Source organism: Zootoca vivipara, chromosome 8 (assembly GCF_965207765.1).
Source record: "Zootoca vivipara chromosome 8, rZooViv2.hap1.1, whole genome shotgun sequence".
Lineage (NCBI taxonomy): Eukaryota > Metazoa > Chordata > Lepidosauria > Squamata > Lacertidae > Zootoca > Zootoca vivipara.
This window is the reverse complement of record NC_142591.1, coordinates 607,838-626,377: the sequence shown is the minus strand read 5'-3', so window position 1 is coordinate 626,377 and position 18,540 is coordinate 607,838. Positions and strand designations below refer to the sequence as shown.

The window sequence follows — 18,540 nt, the reverse complement described above, 5'->3', positions numbered from 1 at the left end:
CTTGATGACTAAGAACATTAATCTTCTGTTTATGTTCTAGCACACTTTAAATTATTTGTTGAATAATTCAATATAAATTGCTGTTTTAAATTCCTCTCTTATACTCAACACAGATTAGGTGTTCCCAATGAACGGTCTTTGCCTTCAGTTTCCTGGGAAATGATGTAAACACTAGGAGGCCTTTTCCTTGTGTTTACTACTGATTATGTTTCGTATTTTTCACAGCTAGATGTATTCGTGAGGCTTTCATCAGAGGAAGACTACAACTTAAAGCTTCATTTTCTTCATTCCATAGTTCCAGAACAAAGTACATTCAAAGTTCTTTCAACCAAGGTAATCTTTTAAAGAACAAATTATTTTGTTAGATACTTGTCGCCAGGGTGGATTTGATTTAAAGCAAATCAATTTAAATGACTATTTAAATCACTAATCAGTAATACTTGATTTAAATGATATTTTTAACAGAAAGACTCATTCTTGCTGGTACAGTCATACCTCGGTTTAAGTACGCCTCGGTTTGAGTACTTTCAGTTTAGGTACTCCGCGGACCTGTCTGGAACAGATTAATCCACTTTCCATTACTTTCAATGGGAAAGTTCGCTTCAGGTTAAGTACAGACTTCCGGAACCAATTGTGTACTTAAACCGAGGTACCACTGTATAATCTTAATATTTACAACCAGATGAAAGTTTCAATTTTGGGGGGGAATAATAACTTTTCAGAGTAGTTTTTACAGTTATATAAAAAAATGCTGATTCATTTATACTATTAGAAATAAGTAGACCGATAATTATGAAATTATTGTGAGGTTTAATAAGTAAACTGTTTATATTTGGACAACTTTTCTGCTGTACTTGATTGGAAGGAGAAAAATAAATAAATAATCATTTCCTTAATAACAATTTAAACAATTTATTTAACCAAAACAACAACGTTATAGCATATGTATCCATATTTGTTAACTGGTGTGGTTAGAGACTTTCTTGTTTGGACAATGTCAGGCCAGCCCTGGGAAGAAGGGCCTGGAACTAGTGTGAACTCTTATGAGTTGACTGGCAAGCACCTCAAGGTCTCGCCAAGGACTTACAGATCCCAGTTCCTGTTTCCTCCACCACAAACCCTTTGGATTTGCTTCTACATTCAGGTGCCTCTTCTGTACAGCTAAGTGTCAGTGCAGTTGTTGGAACCCAGTGGGCTTGGGAAGAGGTGGCCAGCCCTGAAGTGCCTTTGGCATTTGCCTCAAGTCTGAGTTGCACAGACATGCAACTGACTTGCACAATTATTACACAAAGATCCAAATACTCCTGGTGGAGTACTGTAGTCATCTCACAAGGTTGCACTTTCATTTTTACTGCTTCCCACTTAGCTACTTGTGCAGATCTATTCCACTCAAAACAATCTATTCACTGAACCTCTTATAACTTAGCATTTAAGAGGTAAGGGGTTGATTCTGTGTGTATGAATTTGCAAAGGAACAATGGATTAAGGTTTCTTCCTCAACGCTGTATGTTTATTTTATAACATTTTCCTGTGAAGACACAAATTCACACTTTTGAGAACTGCAAAAACAAGCATCTGTGATAATATCTTGTTAGAAAATCCACCCCAAATAATATTACAGAAACCTCTGGAAGAGCATGACTTTGTGGATGGATTAATGGAATTCATTTACCAAAAAAATTAAACATTGCATATAAAGCCTCATGCTACCTAATTAAAAACAAACCCTTTTACCTTGCAGTTCTCTTCACAACAGGGCATGTACAGAACTCATTTAGAAAAATGTATCATATGCCACAGCCACATGTGCCAGTGCCACTGTCTCCTTGCTAGAAATAAAATATTTTCTTCACATTTATGGACAGGGAAAGAGCTTAGAATCAGAGAGTTGGAAGAGGTCACAAGGGCCATCCAGTCCAACCCCCTGCCAAGCAGGAAACGCCATCAAAGCATTCCTGACAGATGGCTGTCAAGCCTCCACTTAAAGACCTCCAAAGAAGGAGACTCCACCACACTCCTTGGGAGCAAATTCCACCGTCGAACAGCTCTTACTGTCAGGAAGTTATTCCTCATGTTTAGGTGGAATCCTCTTTCTTGTAGTTTGAATCCATTGCTCCGTGTCCGCTTCTCTGGAGCAGCAGAAAACAACCTTTCTCCCTCCTCTGTATGACATCCTTTAATATATTTGAACATGGCTATCATATCACCCCTTAACCTTCTCTTAACTTACCCAGCTCCCTAAGCCGTTCCTCATAAGGCATTGTTTCCAGGCCTTTGACCATTTTGGTTGCCCTCCTCTGGACACGTTCCAGCTTGTCAGTGTCCTTCTTGAACTGTGGTGCCCAGAACTGGACACAGTACTCCAGGTGAGGTCTGACCAGAGCAGAATACAGTGGTACTATTACTTCCCTTGATCTAGATGCTATACTCCTATTGATGCAGCCCAGAATTGCATTGGCTTTTTGAGCTGCTGCATCACACTGAAGTAGTGAAGTAGTTTGTGTCATGCTTCTGCAAATGACTTAGGCTGCAGCCCTAAGTATGCTTACCTAGCAGTACCTCCACTGAACACAGCATAGCTTACTTTTGAGTAAATATGCATAGGATGGTGCTGCTTTAATAGAAATCAATTTGTTTTCAGCTAAAACTTGGAGATTCAGAATGGTGGGTCAATTTCTGTGCTAAATATGCGGTTATTGTAGAATACACTCTCCCCTGCTGATATCTGAGCTAATCAACTGATTAGTTCAGATATCAGCAGGGGAGAGTGTATTCTTTTTTTAGGGCAGAAGGGTGAGATTCAAAGTCTCCAACACAATGAGTTACTGAATCCTTTTTTATGACAGATTTCTCTAAGATTAGTTGACTGCTTAATAACAAGAAAAAGAAACGATGTTTCATTATTCAGATCTTGCAGGTATAAATTGGTGGCTGCCTTGTGGATCCCAGATAAAGTCATGAACGCAACCTAGAATTGGAAGAAGGCACAGAGGTTAAGCCATTGGTACTATTTTTCAAAGAATGGTTTATTTCACTTATTCAAGAGCTCTCAATCATACAACCTATTCACACATGTTCTGCAGGGAAATAGATAGTTGCTCTGTCTAATTAGAAGGCCAACCTAGTAGCTCAAAGGGCGCTGGCCAAAACTTCATGCAGGGGACCTCAGCCCAAAGTTCTTGCGTTTTTCTTATTAAGCACAATCTTTCTTGCAAATATTCATTGAATTACATAGCCTTAAACTAGCATGTTCACTGCATTCAGATTATAAAGCCTTTTCTTGTCTTTGGTCTAATAAGAGTGCCTCTAAGCAAATGGGCACAACAGTCCTAAAATGTGACATTTATTTTAAAATCTGTTATTTTAAGTCCTGTCTATTTAAGATAGCCCTGAATAACCATTTTTCTTTGGTAATCTTACATAGACCTTACATTCATATAAAAAACACCATTCGTGCTATTTTGAATTATTAAGTTACAAATAGTGATATTATAAATAAACATGATTACATTCACAAACTTTTCAGACATATTTTGTGAAATAATATCTGACTTAAAATGATGCATGCCAATACTAGCTTGAGTTCTAGGGCTGTGTAATAAGGCAAAAGTGAGAAGTAAGTCTGACAGCTCCTAGCTCCTAGCAGGAACAATCCTATTCAGGGTTCCAGCCCATCAGCTTGACAGGAAACTCAGCTGTGCAGTTGATCCATCAGAGTTGAATTTGCTGCCCATCGTATTTCTGTGCCACTGAAACAATTGTGCTGCCGCTGACAGAGCTGGATTAAGGAACTCTTGCAAACTGCAAATGGGGAATGCAACTCCACCCAGAACTGCTTGAACACCAGCTCTCTGACACTAGGAATGATGTGACTTGTGCAACCTGGGTCTTGTTGGAGTTGAGCTTCAGTTTTCTGGTCTTCATGGTACTCCATTACTCCCCCCACCCCCGGCCCCCACAAGGCAGAGAGCTTTAAACTCTTTTTGAGCCGGATCTGCTTGGGTTACCTGGTGCAAAAGGAGCTTTTAAGTGCTCTGTTTGCTTGATGGGAGTGATGGGGATGCTGTCACCCGCTAAATGTGGGGTGGCTCCAAGGGTTTCAGTAAACACAGTTTTCATTTATGTGTGAGATGTCGGATTACCATGCGCTCATGTGCATGTGGGAGGGGGAAGAGAAGAATAGGATTCATTTACAATGCAGTAGGGGCTCTACTGTGCTTTGATAAAGGGTTTGGCAAGGCACCCCCAAACTTCGGCCCTCCAGATGTTTTGGACTACAATTCCCATCTTCTCTGACCACTTGTCCTGTTAGCTAGGGATCATGGGAGTTGTAGGCCAAAACATCTGGAGGGCCGAAGTTTGGGGATGCCTCGGTTTGGCAAACACCCTAGTCTGCTTACTGTGATTGTTGTTTAGGGTAGAAATGTGAAGACTTGGCATAGCACAGGTCATGGAAAAAATACACGAGACGTACTTTAAATGCATGGTGCATTACTAATGAATGCAGCTAATTCAATTTGCACCAAGATGTCTCACAAATAGCATAGCTAAATTTGCCAAATGCAGCTGTGTTAGATCTTGCTTGTCAATTCCCTGAGTTTGGTTTTGAAGTTCTGGAAATCTTGCTGACAGATCTTTAAAACTCACAGTTATTGGTTTCTTCTGGAACCTCATTAGTAGTTATGTGGAATTGTCACTTTCACTAGAGGGTGCTAAAATATTGCTTCAGGCTCATTGGGTTCAGTTTTTACTAGTGGCCTGGGAAGCAATGAATAAATACATTGGCTTAGCTTAATACTTCATTTTAAACCATTAGCTTTCCACCATTATTATTGTACATAGTTTATACTCTAATGCATATTTCAAGAGTATTCTAATCTAGGAATAGGAATTCAATACCTCTTTTACTGCTAAAGGGGACGCAGTGGATTTAACCACAGAGACTAGGGCTTGCTGATCAGAAGATTAGAAGGTCGGCGGTTCGAATCCCTGGGACGGGGTGAGCTCCCGTTGCTCGGTCCCTGCAGTTCGAAGCACATCAAAATGCAAGTAGATAAATAGGAACCGCTACAGTGGGAAGGTATACGGCATTTCCGTGTGCTGCTCTGGTTTGCCAGAAGCAGCTTTGTCATGCTGGCCACATGACCGGGAAGCTGTACGCCGGCTCCCTCGGCCAATAACGTGAGATGAGCGCCGCAACCTCAGAGTCGGTCACAACTGGACCTAATGGTCAGAGGTCCCTTTGCCTTTACCTTTTTTACTCCACATTTAAAAAGGAATGAATGCAGCCTTAAATAAGCACTTGCAGTTTAGAAAGGTTCAGACTGCTATTTCAGGAGTTTTGGTTTAGGACTGAAAGAGCAGTCCTAACCATGTCTACTCAGAAGTAAATCCTTTTGAATTCAGTGGGGCTTACTCCCAGGTAAGTGGGATTAGGATTGCAGCCTAAACAGTTGCGTAACCTTTTTTGGATTTCTCAGCAGCTTTTAATATTGTTGACCATGGTATCTGGATAGGTTGTCTTGAGTGGGATGTTGGGAGGCCCTGCTTTGTGGTGGTTTTGCTCCTTAGACTGTCAGCTCCAGAAGTTGGTGCTGGGGAATTATTCCTTTGGCAGGCAGCAGTTAATGCCTTTTGGTTCTGCAAGGGTGGGGGTGCTTTCCCTACAATTGATGGATTATTCTCTCTCTCTCTCTCTCTCTCTCTCTCTCTCTCTCTCTCTCTCTCTCTCTCTCTCTGTGTGTGTGTGTGTGTGTGTGTGTGTAGTGTCATAAAGATATAAAAATTACTCTCTTTGGTCTGCTTAATTTAGTATTTTAAACAATGTAAGGTAAGTTAGCACTATTTAGTTGACATACCTTAAAATATTGAAAAGTATGAAATAGGGATAATTTTCAAGTAACATTTTAAATCTGTTTAATAGTAAGTGCAACTTATGAGGTGAAATTGGGGGGTTGGGGGTGTCCCCTGGACTGTAAGGTGTTGCTGATCCGCCTTTTGGCTTGCAGTAGATCTGTCCTTACAATTGTGTTTTCCCGTTGTAGCCATCGACAGCCCTGCTGTTCTTACCACTCCAGCAGTTTCAACAAAAGGGATTATGTGTGGATTCACTGAATCCAAAGTTTGATCAGAGTTACTATAAATATTTAAATAAATAAATCAAATATCACACTGCAGCCAAGTTAGGTTTCCTTAATCATAGTTTGTTGGAATTGAGCTGGTAGCAGCGCACTATAGTAGGGAGTTGCAGACACAGCCTCAATTTTTCTCTTGGACAACCTCCACCCCCACCCCACCCCCATTGGGACTAAAACTGGGGAAAACACTAGCCTTAGGTGTGTACTTGATAGTTTGGAATCCCCTAGTTTAGGGTTAGGGTCAAACAGAAACTAAAATAAATGTGTAACAAGAGGAGAACTAGATAAAATCTATTTGTATAGTAATATACATGTTTTTGTATTGTGATTTTGTGTTGTGTGACACTCTGAGGTCTGCGGATATAGGGTGGTATACAATTATTATATACAATTATTATTATTATATACAATTGTTGTTGTTGTTGTTAATGTACATCCATATACATATTTTCCCCTAAGAAATAGCATTTTTGTAAAAGTAGAAGCCTATTTTAAATTATTTCTGTTTAGTTCAATGTTTAAAGTAGGAGTTTTGATTCATGACAGGATATTCGAACAGCTTGCTATAAGTTGACTCTAGGTGAGCATTTACAAAGGTGCCGTTGTTCTTAGGGCTACAGGGATCCCTGGGTTATCCTGGGTTTGAATAGAACTGAGATTACTCTGCCAAAATGAGTAAGTTTATGCTGGACTTCAAGTTAAAATTCATCTTGTTTGCTTTGGCCCAGTTCTCTATTCTGTTAAGGTCATTTTGAATTTTAACAGGGAGAAATGTAGAGTACTACACTTGGGCAAAAAAATATGAAAGGCACAAATACAGGATGGGTAACACCTGGCTTGAGAGCAGTACATGTGAAAAGGATCTAGGAGTCTTGGTAGACCACAGACTTGACATGAGTCAGCAGTGTGATGCAGCAGCTAAAACCAATGCAATTCTGGGCTGCATCAATAGGAGTATAGCGTCTAGATCAAGGGAAGTAATAGTACCACTGTATTCTGCTCTGGTCAGACCTCACCTGGAGTACAGTGTCCAGTTCTGGGCACCACAGTTCAAGAAGGATACAGACAAGCTGGAACGTGTCCAGAAGAGGGCAACCAAATAGGTCAAAGGCCTGGAAACGATGCCTTATGAGGAACGGCTTAGGGAGCTGGGTATGTTTAGCCTGGAGAAGAGAAGGTTAAGGGGTGATATGATAGCCATGTTCAAATATATAAAAGGATGTCATATAGAAGAGGGAGAAAGGTTGTTTGCTGCTGCTCCAGAGAAGCAGACACGGAGCAATGGATTCAAACTACAAGAAAGAGGATTCCACCTAAACTTTAGGAAGAACTTCCTGACAGTAAGAGCTGTTTGACAGTGGAATTTGCTGCCAAGGAGTGTGGTGGAGTCTCCTTCTTTGGAGGTCTTTAAGCAGAGGCTTGACAGGCATATGTCAAGATTGCTTTGATGGTGTTTCCTGCTTGGCAGGGGGTTGGACTGGATGGCCCTTGTGGTCTCTTCCAACTCTCTGATTCTAAACTCTTTCCCTGTCCATAAATGTGAGGAAAGTAATTTATTTCTAGCAAGGAGACAGTGGCACTGGAACATGTGGCTGTGGCATATGATACATTTTACTAAATGAGTTTTGTACATGCCCTGTTGTGAAGAGAACTGCAAGGTAAAAAACTACAGCCCCACCAAGTCCAAATGTCACCAGTTGCCACCATGGTTAACAGACTGAGGAAGTGATTCAGCCATAAGTATAAAAGTGATGCTCAAGCCCACTTCCTAGGATTTGTTTTTCCAAACCTTATTTTCACACATCATCTTAATTACTGTGGTTCTTGCCAGGCAACAGCTGCTTTTTTGTTGCTCATTGTTCTGCAAAGCTATAGTACAGAACTCGGTACAGGCCGAGTTCAAAGAGCACAGCTTCAAGTGAACAAACACATACCAGGATTTGTGGCTTGTTTTGCACAAGCAGACCACAATCTGTAGTCTAGGTTTGTTTTTCGGCTTACTAGATAATTGTTTAGAGCAAAGCAAACCACAGTTCCTGGTTCAGCTGTAACACGCAGCCAGGGCTTGTGGTTGCTTTCTCCTGGATCCTAGGGTAGGTGGATCAGCACATCTACAATAAACCATTTACTATGATAAGCAAATTGAGCTAGTATGTAAATTAGCTTAATTGTACATTTAACTGGTATGGCAGTTAACATTTTTCTTTAAAACAATTCCACCAGAGGAAAACTACAGGCCTCAATTTAGTGCATTAAAATTTGGGTTTTTGTTGTGTGTTCTGTAGATTGAAATAAAAATGAAGAAACCAGAAGCTGTACGATGGGAGAAATTGGAAGGCCATGGAGGCTCTCCTAAACAAAAACAATTTGCACCTGGTTAGTATGTTCATGTTCAGTTCTACAAATTGTACTTTTGCTCTTATCTACACATTTTATTGCAGTCTTTTGTTTGTGACAATCACTGGATTATAGGTCTGTTCTTGGGTGCCATTATTAAACAACAAATTTTTCCCTATTTATTATTTTATTTTAGTTATCAGATTTTTAGAGTTCCTTTCACCATTGGTCCCAAAGTGATTTCCAGCCACACAGAGTAAAACTAGATAAATTTAAGATCCAAACAATGTAACTTTAAATGGACAGGACAGGCAAAACGGGTCCTCCTTGGAGAACTGGCTGGTCTTTGTTCAATATTTTATTAATTTTCAATTACAAAAATCCAATAAACGCCATAATTTATCAATACCCATTCAAATACAAATCAATTACATAGCCAATTATAAAATTTGTAAGGTCTACTGATTCCCTTTAATTCTGCCTCCAGACTATTGCTCAAACCATATACAATCCACTCTTGATAAAATCCCTTATACCACAGTTACAATAGTTGATGTCAGTTCCTATTAACACATACAGTAATTTGTAAATTCGCAAGTGAAGTTCTCCTTTCTTCTTCCTGTGTGAGGTTTTAATTTTCATCAATTGTTCCTTTATTTATCAAATATTATGTTCATATTAGTTATTCCTGATCTCCTGTGCCTTACGGCTCTGTTGACTCAGAGTTATTCTGGAGAGAGATCTCTTTTTTGTTCTCAACTCTTCTGATTGCAGCTGTAAAATTCCATACTTTTGATTTCAAGCAGGGGGTTGCCTAACGTCCTGCCAGAGCCCTCACAAGCCCGGCAAGTCTTCAAAGTCCAGTCCCTCCTCCCCTCAATAAGGGGGCAGGTAAAAAATTAACTCCGCAGAGGCTCCAAGCCCCTTTTATAATTGGTCCAAACTTTAATATTTTCCTTACACAGTCCCGTTTGTCATTATATTCCAGGGGTCAGCAAACTTTTTCAGCAGGGGGCCGGTCCACTGTCCCCCAGACCTTGTGGGGGGCCGGACTATATTTTTTGGGGGGAAATGAACGAATTCCTATGCCTCACAAATAACCCAGAGATGCATTTTAAATAAAAGGACACATTCTACTCATGTAAAAACATGCTGATTCCCGGACCTTCCGCGGGCCGGATTTAGAAGGCGATTGGGCCGCATCCGGCCCCCGGGCCTTAGTTTGGAATTATATTCCATATCTATACTCTCATCTCCTTTCCTCTTCACTTGCTGTAAAGAACTAAATAGATAAATAAATAAATAGCAGTCTCGGGGGGGGGGGCGCATCCTGAAGGCCGCATCCTGAAGTGCTGTGCATGCCCGTGACGCCTGTTCTGGTAACCTGAAAAGACGTAACCCGCAGCGGACATATCATGAGGTATGACTGTACTGTCTTTTAGCTCGAAAGAAGTCATCTTTCCAATTTAAATCTGTACGACCTTGTCACTATTTCAGTTCGGCAGTCCTTAATCTTTGTCCCTTTATTGCCAGCACGCGTCTGTGCATTAATTCTAATTAATCTCTTAATGAAGAGAAGAACCGCTGCTCTTAATGGCGGCATTGGAGGGTTACTGAGAGGCAAAGTACTTTTGCACTCATTGTCTCCCCACATCCATGTCGGAATTACGCTCTATCATCTTCGTTTATTGCTTTGCCAACGATCTCCTGTTGTTGTGGGAGTGTGCCATTAAGGAAACTGGAAGCCGAGAACTGGCTGGTTTTGACTAGGATGATAAAAGGCCAGTAACAAACAGCATTGCCACCCACGTCCCAAGTCAGGGCACAGTCACTGAGACAGTCCTGTCCAGCATTGCAAGCAGTACTTGCTAGTGGCACTGTGACCAACCACCCTCTCCACAAGTGGATCTCAAGGCTTGTGCTGGCTGAAACAGGAAGACACACCACCAAGTGTCCAGGTCAGAAGTCTCTATATGCCAGCATCAACACATTTAATTGGAGCCAGAACAGATCTGGTGCCCCGTGGCTTCCCATTGGAGCACCTGCCCAAATTCTAGCAGTAACAGTCTGTACACTAGCTGCAGTTTCCTGACCATCTTCAAGGGTAGCCCCATGTAGGTATCTTGAATTGATTCCTGGCTTGTAAGCTGCTTCTCTGCTGGTAGTCTTTTCTCTTTTTTGAGAAGAGAAGAGCTTGAGATGGTCTTTGCTTGATGTGTCATAATTGACGTTTACCTTGTAAAAGCATTTTTTAAAATTTGATTTTCAAAATTATAAACATACAACAAAAAACAATTCAAAATCCAAATATTGAGATTACTCTGAATCTCATGACTTCCCCCCATCCCTTCCCTGGGTCCTAGTGATAATATTTACAACTGCATATCAATATTATCCAAATTTTTATCCTTCTAAATTGTCCATACTTTCTGTTACTTTACAAGTGTGGTTAAAATCCTGCTAATGTTTTAACCTGCTTGCGGTGGTCTTTTAAATAAATTATAAACTTCCCATTCTTTTTTAAAGTTCTCATCTTCTTGGTTTCTGAGCTTCCCAGTTTGTTTTGCCATTTCGGCATAGTCCATCAACATGGTTTGCCATTCTTCTCTGGTCAGGGTTGTCTCTTCCTTCCATCTCTAGGATAATAGTATCTGTGTGGCTGTTGTCGCATACATAAACATTCTTTTCTGGTCCTTTGGTATCTCGGTACCTATAATTCCTAGTAGGAGAACTTCTGGTTTTTTAACAAGTTATTTTAAACATTTTTTTCCATTTCATTATATAGTATCTCCCATAAATTTTTCGTTACTTTCCACATCCACCACATAAGATAAAAGGTACCTTCTTTTTCTTTACATTTCCAGCAAGTATTTGTGCTCGTTCTGTACATTTTTGCTAACTTAACAGGAGTCAAATACCACTGGTACATAATTTTCATGTAATTTTCTTTGTGAACAACATGCCGTGAATTTCAAATCTGTTTTCCATAGTCTCTCCCAGTCTGCCATTTGTATACAGTGGTACCTTGGGTTACAGACGCTTCAGGTTACAGACTCAGCTAACCCAGAAATAGTACATCTGGTTAAGAACTTTGCTTCAAGATAAGAACAGAAATCGAGTGCTGGAGGCGTGGGGGCAGTGGGAGGCCCCATTAGTGAAAGTGGTGTCTCAGGCTAAGAACAGTTTCAGGTTAAGAACAGACCTCCAGAAAGAATTAAGTTCTTAACCAGAGGTACCACTGTATTATGTCCCAAGTCTTTTGCCCACTGTATCATCACTGATTTGACCTGTTCGCCTTTTGTATGCCATTCCATGAGCAAATTTTACATTTTCGACAATAATTTTATATTATTTTCTAAAACATCTTTTTGAAATCTTGATAACTCATAACTAAAACCTTTCTTTTTATCTGTCTTTAAAATATTTAATTGATGATACTGTAACCAGTATGTTACCAGTTCTCTTATCTCTTCAAAGTCTTTTAATTTTACCTGTTTTTCTACTTCGGTTAACAGCTGTCTATATGTTCAATTTTTTCAAAGATACTGCTAATGGGGAGAGCCACCACAGTGTTTTTTGTTCTAATAAGTCTTTATATTTCTCCCATACTGTAAAATTGATTTTCTTATTATGTGATTCTTTCATACCATAAGTATGCATGCCATCCAAATCTGTTATCATGTGCTTCTAAATCTAAAATGTCTCCATTTTTCAAAATTATCCATTCCCAGATCCAGCAAATGCAGGATGCCTCATAATATATTTTTGTCTTTTCTTATGTGGATGCTCCTTTTAGTTATTGGAAAGGTGGCAAGGTTCCTCTGAGGGAAGATGACAACATTTGGGGTTTTTGGTTTAGAGAAAAGGAAAGTAAGAGGAGGCATGCTAAGCATATTTAAAATATGGATGGCATGGAGAAAATGGGTGGGAGGAGGTTTTTCACCCTCATAACACGGCAACTTGTGGACATCCAATGAAACTGAATGTTGGAAAAACCAGGATAAACAAAAGAAAAGACTTATTCACACACCACATAGTTAAACTATGGAATTTGCTTCCACAAGCAGGTAGTCATGGCCACCAACTTGGAAGGCTTCAAAAGAGAATTAGGCAAATTCACAGAGGATATGGCTGTCAGCTGTGATGGCCAAGTTTTACCTCCGCTGTTGGTAGGCAGTATGTCTCTGGATACCAGCGGTGAGGAGAGCGATGTTGCACTTAGGACCTGCTTTCAGCCTTCCCGTGGGCACCTGATTAGCCACTGTGAGAACAGGATGCTGCCCTTGATGGGTCTGATCCACAAGGCTGCTCTTATGTTCATAGGGTGGGGAGAGAAGGAGCACAGGTAGAGAATGAAAAAGTAGGAGAGAACTTTTCACTGGATTTTGTGTGTAGAGTGACATTTGTAAGTGAACTGCTGAGCTCTTGGTAGAGCCCAGCATGAATCTGCTGTGGAACAAAAGCTGCCCTCTTTTGTTCCCTCTTCTGCATTATGTAGCCCATTGTTGGAAGACTGGGAAGGTGTGGATTAGAGGATTGATTGTGTTTGTGGTGTGGAAGAGAGGCCAAACAGATGCATATTTTGTGGGGGGGGGAGGGGTGCCAGAAAGAGAACACCAAGGGATATGTGTGTGTAGGAGAAAGGTGTGTGGCTTCAGCCCCACTCATTACGGGCATGTAGTTCCTGAGAAGAGAATTCACAAGGACCCATAGCCTTTGCATTAGAAAAGATTGCCTGCCCCTACTCTGGCTTTTATGGTCATGTTTGAGTAAGGAATGCAGAGGGAATACATGCTTCAGTAAACTCAGTTATTTGGAGCTGTTGCCTTCTTCTCAGTCTGTACATGCGAAAGTCCACCACTGTTCACCTGTGATATATTGTTGGGATCAATCTGTTCTCTCTATTTTCAAGTTTCAGATGCAACACACCTTTATCCTTCATCCTCTCATTATACAAAGAATTGGGACAAATTGGTAGTTGAGATCAAAGAAGAAGAGAAGAATGAAAAGTTGGAGGGGGATGCAGCTTTAAATAAACTGTTCCAGCAGATATACTCTGATGGCACAGATGAAGTGAAACGTGCCATGAACAAATCTTTTGTAAGTTAACACGAGATTTTCTGAGTTGTGTTTAATTCATTATGATTGCAAATGTAACATCAATACCGTTTGACAAGGAAGCCTGTCATAGAATCTTAGAGTTGGAAGGGACCCCACCAAGGATCATGTGATCCAACCTCCTGTGATGCCGATATGGCTGTTTCTGAGAGCTGGAGAAGCATGAAATAATAGGAAATTCTTTTGCAGGTATAGAATCATAGAATCATAGAGTTGGAAGAGACCACAAGGGCCATCCAGTCCAACCCCCTGCCAAGCAGGAAACACCATCAAAGCATTCCTGTTTGGGTGGGACGGTCTCTTCTTCCAAGCCCTCCCACCACCACCAATCTGCTTAGCAACTGGGCCACTGGGTCTCCTCCTCGCCTGCAGAACTCAGTCTACTTGATTCTTGGATTATTCCTTTTTTTTTTTTTACAATAATCGACAAATGTGTGTTTTCCTGTTTCAGATGGAGTCTGGTGGGACAGTTTTGAGCACAAACTGGTCTGATGTGGGTAAAAGGAAAGTAGACGTCAATCCTCCAGATGACATGGAATGGAAAAAATTCTAACTTATTCATGTGCCGCTTTGTGCTGCCCATATTTGTGTATTTACCATTGTGTGTGGACACAGCATCCTTGAAGCTGAAGCATTGAATGTTCATTTGAAGATTATTCCTTGATATGCTCTAGGAAGACCTTTCTCTGCAGGTCTTAGAGGAATTGAAGTCTCTTACGGCTTCTGTCCTTGAAGGGTTTTTTGGGGAGATAATGCGAACCTATCATAACACACATTTTCTGCTGGATTGCTTGGTTATGTATTTGGAGAGTTAGCAAGACTTTTAATGGCCACCTAGGGTTATTGCCTTATTAATACACAAAAATTCTTTAAATAATTTATTCGCTCTGGTGATTTGGGGGTAAATACACTTTTCTCCTACAGTGTTAAGATTGTTTGCTGTTTAACTCTGCATACCAATAAAACTGTAAATATATAACTTTTCAAAAAATATCTTGGGCTCATTCTTTGTCAAACTAAAACAGTTGCAGAAAGCAAATTAGCATTTCTTAAGTTACGTAGCCTGTGGATAGATAGGCATCCTCTGTGCTAAAATTAGGATCTTAGTACAGTGGTACCTCGGTTTAAGAACGGTTTCAGTTTAAGAACGGACTTCCAGAATGAATTAAGTTCATAAACTTAGGTACCACTGTACCTCATTCGATTTACAATAAAAACAGCCGAGATTGCTCTATAGGCATTTTTGTTGTTTAGTCATTTAGTTGTGTCCGACTCTTCGTGACCCCATGGACCAGAGCACCCCAGGCCCTCCTGTCTTCCACTGCCTCCCGCAGTTTGGTCAGACTCATGTTCGTAGCTTCGAGAACACTGTCCAACCATCTTGTCCTCTGCCGTCCCCTTCTCCTTGTGCCCTCAATCTTTCCCAGCATCAGGGTCTTTTCCAGGGAGTCTTCTCTTCTCATGAGGTGGCCAAAGTCTTGGAGCCTCAGCTTCACAATTTTGTCTTTCCAATGAGCACTCAGGGCTGATTTCCTTCAGAATGGATAGGTTTGGTCTTCTTGCAGTCCATGGGACACTCTAGTCTCCTCCAGCACCATAATTCAAAAGCATCAGTTCTTCGGTGATCAGCCAGGCATTATACATAGTGTATTTTTATAATATAATAGAAATAAACGGAATAAGCACATAACAAGAGGCTAACCACCATATCATAACCACTGTAAATGATATCTGTCCCCCAAGCCCACACTGTCGTCCTCCCATGCAACCACCTTCCTTCCATCTTGACATTACTGTGGGTGAACCAGGGTTCATCCCCTTATAACAAAATTTGGTCAGTTTCACAACAAGCCCAGTTCAGACTACGAGTTCTGTTTGATAGGGGAACGGACTCCCTCGGGAGGTGGTGGACTCTCCTTCCTTGGAGGTTTGTAAGCAGAGGTTGGATGGCCATCTGTCAGGGGTGCTTTAGGTAAATTCATGCATTGTGGGAGGTTGGACTAGATGACCATTGGGGTCCCTTCAAACTTTACAAAGCTTTATGAAGCTGATTTGATACACTAACCAGTTTGTTATATTCCATGGCTCAATAATAAGCCAAGTTTCAAAGAAAGCAAAACGAAACACTTGCTTTAACGGTCTGCCTCATGGGAATCCTTTGAAGCAAGAAGATGTTCAGAAGTTGATTGTAAAGGTGGGGGCAGGATAGAAAAATACACAGTGAGTGTGTTGAAGCCCTTTGGGACAAATGGCACATTGTGTCTTAGGCTCTGGTAGCATTCCCTTTCCCAAGATCAAACTTTTCAGCCCCAAAAGTGTTCTGTTAATTTCCTAGACTGGGAAAGTGGATTGAGAGTCCTCTCCCCCCATTGTTGCCCTCGGACTATGTACAATTTTGTTTTGTCCCTCTGTTACCTCTGGTCAAACAGGCTTGGCAGTGTTTTGAAACAGAACACACATCACCAGAACCTGTTCACCACTGGGGAAAGCAGAATGAGTCTATGCATTGTGAACAGAAAAATCTCTTTCAAATCATCTGCAACTCTGAGGGGCAGGGACACACATTTTGTAGGGCTTCTCTCTCCCTTGGCCCATTTCTCATGGTTGCCTAATGTCAGGTATGGAGTGGCTCACAGACAGCAGATGCTGGAAAATTTCAAATGTCTCTGTGTAGTATCTCTACACAGTAGAAGTATATGTTCTGGATATAGAGGCTATTAACTATTATGTTAATCCTATTTTTCACTTTCAAAGCTGTCACTTGATGGAAACAACACGGCTTCTGCCTGGGCTACTTTGATGCGCAGGTCTCCTGAAGGGACTTTGATTTTATTCTGTGAACTGCCCTGAGACCTCCGGGTATATAAATTAAATCAATTCCAATAATAATAATAAAATTGATGGGCTTCGTTGGGCCCTTCCGTGCAACAGCCCTGTATTTGGATTCTGCCACTGTCCTCTGTCGGGATCCATAGAATGCTATGTGAGATAGTAAGTCTGCAGCTTGAGTTTGCTAGAGAAGTGAGACTAGCTGATGCAACTGGCTGATGCAATCAGCCTGCAATACTTTCTATAGAAATGCTGGGTCAGAATGACTCGGCAGTAATGTGCTATCAGTTGATTGGCTGTCATTGGTTTAAAAGGAAAACCTGTCCAGCAGTGAGAGTAGTATAGAAGAGGGTGTGGTCAGAGAGAGAAGTTTAGAGAGAGAAGTCTTCCTACATGCCTTAAGGTGCAGCCTGGTACTCTGCTTATTTGTATGAACTGCTTGTATCATAGCCTGTAGATATTTGTATATAGCTCACAATAAATAATGTAAAGTACTACATTTGGGCAAAAAAAAAAATGAAAGGCACAAATACAGGATGGGTGACACCTGGCTTGAGAGCAGTACATGTGAAAAGGATCCAGGAGTCTTGGTAGACCACAAACTTGACATGAGTCAACAGTGTGATGCGGCAGCTAAAAAAGCCAATGCAATTCTGGGCTGCATCAATAGGAGTATAGCATCTAGATCAAGGGAAGTACCGGTAATAGTACCACTGTATTCTGCTCTGGTCAGACCTCACCTGGAGTACTGTGTCCAGTTCTGGGCACCACAGTTCAAGAAGGATAAAGACAAGCTGGAACGTGTCCAGAAGAGGGCAACCAAAATGGTCAAAGGCCTGGAAACGATGCCTTATGAGGAACGGCTTAGGGAGCTGGGTATGTTTAGCCTGGAGAAGAGAAGGTTCTGGAGAAGAGGTCATGTTCAAATATATAAAAAGATGTCATATAGAGGAGGGTGAAAGGTTGTTTTCTGCTGCTCCAGAGAAGCAGACACGGAGCAATGGATTCAAACTACAAGAAAGAAGATTGCACCTAAACATTAGGAAGAACTTCCTGACAGTAAGAGCTGTTCGACAGTGGAATTTGCTGCCAAGGAGTGTGGTGGAGTCTCCTTCTTTGGAGGTCTTTAAGCGGAGGCTTGACAGCCATCTGTCAGGAATGCTTTGATAGTGTTTCCTGCTTGGCAGGGGGTTGGACTGGATGGCCCTTGTGGTCTCTTCCAACTCTATGATTCTGTAAGGGGGAGGGGCTTATAGGGAACAGCCCCCCCCTCATCAGATTGAGTTCCTCTCAGAGCAGTAAGTCCAGCAGCAGATCAGATTACAGGAGTCAGGAAGCAGAGAGGGAGGGAAGAAGCTCTAGCAGCGTCAAAGAGCCTCAACACCGAGTAGAGAAGGAGGCAGCTGGGGAGGAAATGACGGGAGAGCAGTCAGAAGGATGGCCCTTCCCTCCGAAGCCTGAATTGAGGCTCACGGCACCCCGTAGGACAAGAGGGAGGTGCTTTGGGGTTCCCAAGCTGTTATGTTGGGCGTGAAACAGAAAGAAGCCATTGCGAGGTTCTGACTCGGACTTGGCAGACATGTTTTCCAGACTCTTTGCACTGTAAATAGAATGCACAATAAAAACACCTTAAAGACAAGCAGGTGTGGAGCGTCGTTACTCAAGAGCAGCCGCAAGAACCTCTGAAAGATTCTAGTAAATATACTGCAGTGAAGAACCTGAGACTTTGAGCATCTCTGCTAAATCACCGTGGAAGAATCTGTGACACCCACATCCCCCCCCCCCTCCAGCTGCTCAGTGAGAAAAGTGTTGTAATTGGTTTCTGACAGCTTAGAATCAGCTTCTTAATTATCCTCTGGTTCTATATGAATACAACAAAGAACAGCTTCACTTTTTATTTATTTGTCAAGTGCTACATAGTTGAAAGCTACTCCCCGAAGCATTAGGTCTAGTAATCTAATTGGACAAATGTTCACATCTATTTCATAACAGACAGCTTGGGCAGGAGAGGATGAATTTTTAAGGGCAGAGGAGTTGATCTGGCTCAGAATGTATAAGATTTCTTTTTTATTTTTCACTTTCAGCAGGTCTTGGAGGTGATTATTTTCAAGAAGGCTTC

General features: G+C 41.4%; 1 protein-coding gene across 1 annotated transcript in view; it reads left to right on the top strand.

Annotated features, from left to right (window-relative positions):
• Window positions 1-14,583, top strand: part of SUGT1 (SGT1 assembly cochaperone of MIS12 kinetochore complex) — a 32,609-nt gene extending 18,026 nt beyond the window's left edge. Inside the window, exons 10-13 of the mRNA XM_035101314.3 lie at window positions 226-333; window positions 8,423-8,513; window positions 13,387-13,574; window positions 14,044-14,583. Coding sequence (XP_034957205.1) covers window positions 226-333; window positions 8,423-8,513; window positions 13,387-13,574; window positions 14,044-14,145 — 489 coding nt within the window. The 3' untranslated portion in view covers window positions 14,146-14,583. The remainder of the gene's footprint in view (window positions 1-225; window positions 334-8,422; window positions 8,514-13,386; window positions 13,575-14,043) is intronic.
• The last annotated feature ends 3,957 nt before the right edge of the window (window positions 14,584-18,540 follow it).